We start from the raw sequence: 10315 nt of genomic DNA, 5'->3' as shown, positions 1-10315 counted from the left end.
ATAGACTCGTTTGCGCTGGTTTGCGCTGGTTTGCACTCGTTTGCGGTGTTTAGGCATACCGCTTGGAGACTAGCGGCCTCGTGCTTAACCGTTATAATAGAATGATAAAGTAAGGATATTTCCTGACCTCCAGAATTTCTTGGGAGGGTTGACCAGGTTCCCTGTACAGTGTACGGTGATCGTGTTGCCCCTCTGCACCTGTGGGCCGTTACCTGGCCGCACAACCTCCTTCAGAACACCTTGAGATACTTGAGACATTTTTCTCGGCTGTATGCGGAAGTACAATTATCAGACAGAAATTAGCGAGTAGTTTGCGCGCACGAGATTCGATGCAACACACGTAAATGTAGCAGAACATTTGACGAGTGTTCATTCCTATACATTCGGGGACATACCTAATATCAATCGATGCTCTTTCTAGCTTATTTTTCTTGAACAAAATGATAAATGTTGATTCATGCAGCCAAAATGTTTTGGTAATAGCATGTTTAAAGAGGATAAAACTGTCGAATTCACTGCAGTACCAAAGATGGTCGCTATAGTTTCTGCGCACAAGTTCAGAGAAGCTAAGTATTTGGGGAGAAAAAAAAACTAAAGGGGGCAGATTTAGTCTACAAACAGTCTATAAAACTGAGCCAGGAAATATGGGGAAGGGGCTGCCAAAATTATATAGATATATAGATATGTAGATATATAGTTATAGACATAGATAGCTCTTTCCATAATCAAACTGCAATCAGGGAAACATCCCACCAAACCTGAAACGTGTGAAGGCAAACTGAAAAGTCTTGACGTTTTCTTCTAAATTAGCACCAATTAAGTGATTCTTATATTCTGTACCGTAAATAGAAGGGGAAAAGGCCCATGTGTGTGTACCTGTACAATGTACTGTGGAGGAAAGGCATGTTTACGTACTTGAGGGTGTTCAGCACCAAGGACAGGTACTCTCGCTTATAGCTATTATGGTGTTTAACGCCAGGGATACGTTTGTAATCTATGTGTGTGTCAGCACCAAGAAGAAGTTGTAGACCCTAGTGTATTTGCCTTGTGTAGAAATGAATAAATGTAGGAAACACTTCAAACACCTAGCCGTGGCAACCATAAGCAAGAAAGCCCTGCAGCAGTCAATACGATTTGATGCCACCCTCCTCCCCCTCCCCAACTTGCGCAAACAATTCTAGCTCCAAATTCGGCAAAAATGACCAGAGTGGTAGGTCAGGGCTCATTTCACCAACTGTTCAACTTAAACAACAAACTTCAGGGAAATTGCATTAAACCCACTAATATCTCGTTGAAGCCTTTTGCTATTTCACTACGCCGTTTCTACTAGTTTGCTCACGGTCTCACAGCGACTCCTAGTGACCAAAAAACAAGGTGCAGGTATTTCTAAAGGATGGAGAAGAGAGAGCTGGATAGTTTTTGCAAATGAGTATATTATTTGCATATTTCATAGTTACAGTTTGTTGTTATCGATGTATACACTAAGAAGAGGCCTACATACTTTGTACGTAGAGCTTTGTTTGTACATTCTGTTAGAGACAGTTCAAAACAGGTACAATTGTAAGAAATTTCGTTGCTCTTGCACTCAAAATTGACCATTGATGGACACAACTGCGATTAGGATAGGGGTGTTGACGACTATAGACACTGCTCAAGAGAGCTTTGTTTTTGCTCATTTACTTCGCGAATTTTCTGTTGTAGTCGGGTAAAAGTAATGCACTATTGTAATATAGACTGTTTTCTTTTCGGCAAGGATTATCCGAACTTTTAAAACAGTCGTCCAGAAATATCCCCTTCAGCCTTGATAGTATAACCCTAACAAATCTTTATTACGTCTGTTCTGGAACAATGTCAAGCGCGAAGCCTTGCCGACCATAATCGAACACCTTGGTAACGTCAACAGACCACTGCAACCTCCGACACGAACGGACGTGCGCGCACTTCTCTGCTGAAAAAAATCATTTCCCGTTTTGAATAGCGCGGGCGTTAACGTCACACAGTCCGGGGAATCGTTAATTAGCCTTGCCTGCATCCTGAGGTAAAATGACCTCACCGTAGACGCCGAGGCCAAGAAGTTAGGGACAGTCGAAAAGTTGTCCATCATCTGAGAACATCTTGAGGATTCTCCTGACGCCATCCTGCAGCACACTTGATTTCCGCAAGAGGGCGCCCCATCCCGTTCTACCTCCCTTTTCAACACTGCAGCCCGACCGACAAGATGGGTTAGACGCATTGCACAACTCCGCCGGGCCTGGGTGCCTCCAGGGGCACTTTAGGACCAAAGACTCTGCCACAGAGAACTTTTATCGTTTTGTTTATTACAGACTTCACCGATCTTCACCGATAATGTTCTTCGTTCTTGCAAGTTTATGTGGATTTCATTGAAGGTAAGATCGCGGTAAGTTTAAATACGTTGGTTGGAGGATGTGGTTTTTAGGTATAAGCTATTGATGTTTTAGAGTATCATAGCAGTTTATGGGTAAAAAAAAAAGCCACAGCAAGTTTACTTCCAACACCAGTCGCTTTAAACTGTGGCGCTAAATTTGTTCCTGACGCCGTCATACGCAGGCAACAACTGGATTGATCAAGCCGCCCCCCTCCCACAGTCAGCACAGTGTCGTCAGGTGGTGAAGAAGTCGTGAAAAGTCATTCGAACTGTTGTTTAGGTGTGAAGTTTGTGTATTCCTGTAAGAAGATTATTTCTTTACAAAGTTATATATTCGTGAATACAGTAAATTTATCACCATGGCTTAGTTATTTTGCTGAAATCATTATTTGAATGATGCGGTAACATTTTGTTGCTTTTTACACGGCAATTAAATTTTATGGATGACATCAGCGCGCGCATTAATTTTTGCCTGATTTCAGAAAAAAAAAAAACAAGATTCTTTTTCCTTCAGAGATGGTCAACATGACGAGAAAGTACCAAAATGGGCAAATATATTGTGTTGTAGGCTAATGGTTGCATGTGTAGAAGTGACACTAGCCAGGTAGCCATAGCTGTAGTTATAGAAGACAGGGTTCTCCCCAGAGAGTGGAATAAGGGAGGCCCTCCACTATACTCTCAGCCAGCTCCACTATACTATTTTTCAAATTTAGTGTGTTTCTTCCCTATTTTCTTTGTTAGTTTTGCTAAGATTAATGACAATTCACAGATTTTTGTACCAAGTGGCATCACTTTTCCAGTCAGAATTGTCTGCAAAAACTTGTGAATGAGCAATGATCAAAACAATAGTAGTTTTGCCACTTCACAACAAAGGAATAACAACAGTATATTATACTTGTAGTATTTGACACCCTCTGTCATTGCAAAATGAACCCATTTTCATGAAAGTGCAGCGCGTTGGTGCGGTTTATTTTTGCCAGCCCCTCCACTATACTAAAAAATTCTGGGGAGAACCCTGGAAGTGAAACTAAAAAATTAGTTAGATAGTTGTAAAAGTGGCCCCAACATGGAAGCCATGCGTGTTTTTGCCATGTTGGTAAGTGATACCAGTCTACCACACTAATGTCAACTTTGCTACACTAGTACACATCGTGAATACAGAAATAAATGCCTGGCTTGTAGGCTGTGATACCATGTTTCGTTGCTTTGATTATTTTTTTTCGTTTAGTGCGTATTTATTTGGAAAATTTAGCCATCTTGTTTTTCTTTTGCACTTTCTCACTATTTTGCCGTCTGCAGAGGATGTCATCCATAAAATTTACTTGCTGTGGCCTTAGCTGTTAACTTGATATGGATGCCAAACAATTATAATATTTGTTTGAACATTTGATATGGAATGAAGTGAACGAATTCTTAAGGTAGTGTCTGCAAAAATGAACTCTTCTATTATTTTGATGGAACATAAATTAGTTGGTGTAACCACCTCCACATTAGCTTTGAATCCTCCACCTCAAGTTCTGGATCAGTTTCATGTGTTAACCATAGGAGGAACATTTCCTTAATTACAAGCTAGCTTCATATAATATAATTATGATTATTGTTTGCAGCCTACATTTTCCAAAATCAGACAGGATTTCTTCAGTTATTCCTGACATTTTTTCTCCTTTTCATCTTTCAGTACTTAAGGAACACAAACCAACATGTATATGAACAACGTGAAGAAGGAAAGTCCTGCCCTGCACCAGCAGAAATACTCTATCCGTGGACGTCGCCACGTCCCCACACCTGAAGCCGTCCCACCGTCCTCTCTCCTAGATGCCCCCCCACTGCCTCCTGTCCTCCTGCCCTCACCACCAAAACAGCCTCTACCTGAGTCAAGGTACCGCCGACCAAAACACCTGGTCACAAACCTGAACAAGAGACAGCCAGCTCCTAAGAGAGGATTCACGGCAGTAAACAGGTAATGTATCAAGTTTCATGTACACCTGTCATGTGTGGTGTAATTAGGCTTTGTTTGTATTGATCTGTCTATCAGAAGTAAGATGTGTTTTGTAGTAATATAGTTCTTTCTCTACTTGCACAGGTATGCCAAAGTTCCCACACACCCAGACGAAAATGCGATGGTGGTTGAAGAGTATAGAAAAAGATTAGCTGACATCAAGCAAAAACAGAACATGATGGGAGAGCGCAGGACAGGCCCAATGAGACCCTCCAGACAGACAAAGAACCCAGCTCCTGTCTCCATGATGGTGGGCTCTCGGGAGAATGAGAAAAACATGACAGAGAGGGAGCCCTACAAGAGGAGGATGGAGTCTAAGAACGGAGACAAGGAGTCTGAGAAGAAAGTGCAAGAGTCCTTGCAAGTTGCAAAATCAGAGGAGCCCTACAAGAGAGAGAAGATGTCTATTAAGAAGAAAGTGCAAGAGTCCTTGCAAGTTGCAAAAACAGAGGAGCCCTACAAGAGAGAGAAGACGTCTATTCAGAAGAAAGTGCAAGAGTCCTTGCAAGTTGCAAAAACAGAGGAGCCCTACAAGAGAGAGAAGACGTCTATTAAGAAGAAAGTGCAAGAGTCCTTGCAAGTTGCAAAAACAGAGGAGCCCTACAAGAGAGAGAAGACGTCTATTAAGAAGAAAGTGCAAGAGTCCTTGCAAGTTGCAAAAACAGAGGAGCCCTACAAGAGAGAGAAGACGTCTATTCAGAAGAAAGTGCAAGAGTCCTTGCAAGTTGCAAAAACAGAGGAGCCCTACAAGAGAGAGAAGACGTCTATTAAGAAGAAAGTGCAAGAGTCCTTGCAAGTTGCAAAAACAGAGGAGCCCTACAAGAGAGAGAAGACGTCTATTAAGAAGAAAGTGCAAGAGTCCTTGCAAGTTGCAAAAACAGAGGAGCCCTACAAGAGAGAGAAGACGTCTATTCAGAAGAAAGTGCAAGAGTCCTTGCAAGTTGCAAAAACAGAGGAGCCCTACAAGAGAGAGAAGACGTCTATTAAGAAGAAAGTGCAAGAGTCCTTGCAAGTTGCAAAAACAGAGGAGCCCTACAAGAGAGAGAAGACGTCTATTCAGAAGAAAGTGCAAGAGTCCTTGCAAGTTGAAAAAACAGAGAAGGAGCCCTACAATAGAATGGAGGAGTCTAAGGACATAGATAAGGAGTCTAACTCTAAGAAGAAAGTAGAAGAGTTGTCACAAGTTGAAAAAACAAAGGCCAGAAAAGTTCGCAAGGCTAAATCTGTGCCAACCTCATGGCATGAGGAGAGATGTCAATCAACACCATTGGAGTATGATAATTGGATGGATCAAATAGTGGCAGAAAACCATTCTTCACCACCTGCAGGAGCTCTCACAAGCACAATGATCAGGGAAGTAGAAACAAGTCTCAAAGCGATCAATGAGAAGAAGAAGAGGAAAACATCACCCCACGACATAGCAAATGTTGGTCAAGGTAATACATGTATGAGTGAAGTAGACACCCCTGACTTGAAGGAGGACATCCAAGCACAGAGCTGTAACAGGGCATCATCACATCATCTATACCTCAACTGGGAGGATCCCACACCCACGATGGACAGCTGTACATGTCCCAACTGCAGGGAGGACCCCACACCCACGATGGACAGCTGTACATGTCCCAACTGCAGGGAGGACCCCACACCCACAATGGACAGCTGTACTTGTCCCAACTGCAGGGAGGACCCCACACCCACGATGGACAGGTGTACTTGTCCCAACTGCAGGGAGGACCCCACACCCACGATGGACAGGTGTACTTGTCCCAACTGCAGGGAGGACCCCACACCCACGATGGACAGCTGTACTTGTCCCAACTGCAGGGAGGACCCCACACCCACGATGGACAGCTGTACTTGTCCCAACTGCAGGGAGGACCCCACACCCACGATGGACAGCTGTACTTGTCCCAACTGCAGGGAGGACCCCACACCCACGATGGACAGCTGTACTTGTCCCAACTGCAGGGAAGACCCCACACCCACGAAGGACAGCTGTACTTGTCCCAACTGCAGGGAGGACCCCACACCCACGATGGACAGCTGTACTTGTCCCAATTGCAGGGAGGACCCCACACCCACGATGGACAGCTGTACTTGTCCCAACTGCAGGGAGGACCCCACACCCACGATGGACAGCTGTACATGTCCAAACTGCAGGGAGGACCCCACACCCACGATGGACAGCTGTACTTGTCCCAACTGCAGCATGCCCGCACAGTCTGGATATTGGAGCAGGGAATTTCTTAGTAACACACCCACAATTGAGAGAGGACAAGACAGTGACATGGAGGAGGAAAGCCAGGCACAGAGCTTGTACAGTACCTCGTCACAGTCTATAAACCTGAGCAGTTGGGACAGCACATCCACAATGGACTTTGAAAAAGTCGTTGGAGTGCGTTTCTTTGACAGTGAGCAGGCAAAAAGACAGGGCTGGTTCCGCACAACTGGACACCTGAGTAGGGAGGACAGCACAACCCTGATGGAGAAAGACTGGAAGCTCCACATCAGAAGAGACATGCTTGTGTATGAGGAGATACTCACAGAGACACCTGTCCAGGGGGAAACAACCAACAAGAGGCACCAGCCCAGAAAGGTCTACATCAAAAGAGAAATGCTAGAGGAGATGCTTGAAGAGATTAAAACTGACACCAGCAGGGATGACGGTAGTCCTCACAGCAAGACTCCCGTCCAGGGTGAGACAACCAACAACAGACACCAGGACTGGAGAGATGAGCTTGAGGAGGTTCTTGAGAAGATGTACACTGCAGACTCCAACTGGGAAACACCTGGTGAGTTTTGAAGTGTAGGGACCAAACTTCATACACCTGGTGAGTTTTGTAGTGTAGGCACCAAACTTCATACACCTGGTGAGTTTTGTAGTGTAGGCACCAAACTTCATACACCTGGTGAGTTTTGTACTGTAAGGACCAAACTTCATACACCTGGTGAGTTTTGTAGTGTAGGCACCAAACTTCATACACCTGGTGAGTTTTGTAGTGTAGGCACCAAACTTCATACACCTGGTGAGTTTTGTACTGTAAGGACCAAACTTCATACACCTGGTGAGTTTTGTAGTGAAGGCACCAAACTTCATACACATGGTGAGTTTTGTAGTGTAGGCACCAAACTTCATACACCTGGTGAGTTTTGTAGTAAGGCTCCAAACTTCATACACATGGTGAGTCTTTTTTTACTGTAGGGACTAAACTTCAAACACCTGGTGAGTTTTGAAGTGTAGGGACAAAACTTCATACACCTGGTGAGTTTTGTAGTGAAGGCACCAAACTTCATACACATGGTGAGTTTTGTAGTGTAGGCACCAAACTTCATACACCTGGTGAGTTTTGTACTGTAGGGACCAAACTTCATACACCTGGTGAGTTTTGTAGTAAGGCTCCAAACTTCATACACATGGTGAGTCTTTTTTTACTGTAGGGACTAAACTTCATACACCTGGTGAGTTTTGTAGTGTAGGCACCAAACTTCATACACATGGTGAGTTTTGAAGTGTAGGGACAAAACTTCATACACTTGGTGAGTTTTGTAGTGTAGGCACCAAACTTCATACACCTGGTGAGTTTTGAAGTGTAGGGACCAAACTTCATACACCTGGTGAGTTTTGTAGTGTAGGGACCAAACTTCATACACCTGGTGAGTTTCGTAGTGTAGGCACCAAACTTCATACACCTGGTGAGTTTTGTAGTGTAGGGACCAAACTTCATACACCTGGTGTGTTTTGTACTGTAATGACCAAACTTCATACACCTGGTGAGTTTTGTAGTGTAGGTAACCAAACTTCAGTGTAGCTTGCATTGTTTACATTCCAATCACCTGACTGAATATTCTATTTTCCCTGTTTTCTACAGGCGTCAGCCTCCCTTCCATAGGAGATGGCAAAGGTGTTCTGTCAACTGCTGTCCAAACCAACCACTCTGAGGAGGAAATCGGAACAACCTTACCCCAAGTGAGTGTTGTATTTTTTTACACAATGTAAATACTTAACAGTAGGAAACTGTGTACAAGCCTTGGGAAGAATAAGATCATAATGTTTCTTTTAACATTACTTTTCTTGAGATTGACCATATTTGTCGAAGGATCCACATAACAGGTGACTAATACATTTCCAAGACCAGTGAGACCAGTCTGTCAGGTTTGATCCACCCACGCTACAAAGGAGCCCTACTCTATTTGACAGCTGTGGGAGTAATGAGTAATTGTTTAGTGACACTTTCTTCCAAGAGACCAGAGACGGAATGGTCGATGTCAGGAAATTGTATCAGCTATTTTCCTATTTTCACCTTTTGAAGATGTCAATCCAGAGACCAGACTGTATATAAGGCTTGATCCACTCACACTGGGAAGGACCACTACTTTGTTTAAAATGACTAAGAGAATAATGAGTGATTGTATAGTGAAACGTCCTTCCCAGAGTCTGTATGGTTGACTTCAGGAAACTGTATCAGCTATTTTCTATCCTCTAACAGTTTGTTCTCTCCATCATGCACCCCAGCTGAAGTTTGGCACCAAACAAGTGGGGAAGACCACATCAGAGACCGTCGCCTTTAAACAACCGGGCGACAAGTCTAAAGTCCGCAGCACCAAGCGGCGCCAGAAGACTGACCGCAACGCGCTGAAGGACAAGAAGTCCCAAAAACGGCGCCGTGACCTCCCTGACCTCTCGTTACCTGGGAACTATAGAAGTCATTGTCAGTTATTGTAACTATACTTGTGTGTATGTTTGTATGTATGTATGTATGTATTTATGTGTCTATGTACTGTATTTATGTATCTGTGTATGCATGAATGACAATTTATTTCCGTGTCTTGCCCTTTTACACGCCCTGGGCCCATGATAGCTAATGAGACACTTTATTGATGTCACATATATCATTCAACAATATATTACAAGGACAGTGGTACAGATAAACAAAATCAATAAGTATCAAACAAAAAGGTAACAGAACAGACATCAAATCCTCGGTACGGATAATTACAGTCCATAATTCTTGAGCCCAGATTTTATAAAACCCCAAATATGCTTTATGTAAAGGAAACAAATTTTAAAGATCTTCCATATATAGCGGCTGCCATATTTCAGCTTTGTGAAACTGCATGTTTTGACGTAGACGGCTTGTCGTGTGCTAGCATGTTATTATTACTGTACACAGCACAGTATAGTGTTTAGTGTTTAGATACAGACCATGCTAAAAGACCAGAATAATAGATGATTTTCTGTACCTTATTTTACAGTCCCAGAAGGAATATTTAAACACAATAATGTTGTAAAGTCATCATGTTATAGGTCTCAGTATGAGTTTCTACTTCTTACTCTACAAGTCCAGATATGATGTTCAGACACATATTATGCTGGAAAGACAAAATTGTTACAATTTATTTCACCTTATTGTTTAGCACCAGTTAGAATGTTTAGCACCAAAATATGCTAGTGACAGAATGTTAAATAATCATTGTGATAGGTCCATGTTATTCTGAACACTACAACAGTTCCTACAGGTTTTACACATATCCCTACAGAGGTGTAACAGGCAGTGGACTAGTCTTCAGACTTGTACAGGAACTGGACACTCCCACCTCCACAGGTCCTACTGGAGACCATCTCATGTGGAAGTTTCTCCACACACCAGTCCTACTCAGTGTTACATGATACAGTCTGTCGTAGATGGCTCGCAAGAGATGATCTTACTCAAACTACACCAGACCACACAGTACAGTTCCACCACAGCTGGGGAGGGGAAGGGGATGTCAGGACCAACTCCACAGATAGGAGGCTCTCGTCTCTTACAGACTGTCCAACCTCTCCCACTGCACCATCGATCTGATATGTTTGCGCCGTGCAGTGAGAGATGGCTGCCCTGCGCCCGGTCTGCCAATCGGGATGTCGGGCCCCATCCTCACTTCACCCCACA

General features: G+C 43.5%; 2 protein-coding genes across 2 annotated transcripts in view; one reads left to right on the top strand and one right to left on the bottom strand.

Moving 5' to 3' along the window:
• Window positions 1–317, bottom strand: part of LOC118429253 (peptidyl-prolyl cis-trans isomerase FKBP12-like) — a 10133-nt gene extending 9816 nt beyond the window's left edge. Inside the window, exon 1 of the mRNA XM_035839721.1 lies at window positions 128–317. Coding sequence (XP_035695614.1) covers window positions 128–258 — 131 coding nt within the window. The 5' untranslated portion in view covers window positions 259–317. The remainder of the gene's footprint in view (window positions 1–127) is intronic.
• A 1613-nt stretch (window positions 318–1930) lies between these two features.
• LOC118429540 (proteoglycan 4-like) lies at window positions 1931–9954 on the top strand. Its single transcript, XM_035840060.1, has 6 exons — window positions 1931–2387; window positions 2569–2666; window positions 4065–4346; window positions 4470–7177; window positions 8255–8352; window positions 8899–9954. Exons 3-6 carry the CDS (start codon window positions 4087–4089, stop codon window positions 9106–9108), a joined length of 3276 nt encoding a protein of 1091 aa, XP_035695953.1. The 5' UTR covers window positions 1931–2387; window positions 2569–2666; window positions 4065–4086; the 3' UTR covers window positions 9109–9954.
• The last annotated feature ends 361 nt before the right edge of the window (window positions 9955–10315 follow it).

This window comes from Branchiostoma floridae, chromosome 13, assembly GCF_000003815.2.
Source record: "Branchiostoma floridae strain S238N-H82 chromosome 13, Bfl_VNyyK, whole genome shotgun sequence".
Lineage (NCBI taxonomy): Eukaryota > Metazoa > Chordata > Leptocardii > Amphioxiformes > Branchiostomatidae > Branchiostoma > Branchiostoma floridae.
The sequence above is the reverse complement of the archived record's forward strand: the minus strand, read 5'-3'. Positions and strand labels throughout refer to the sequence as shown.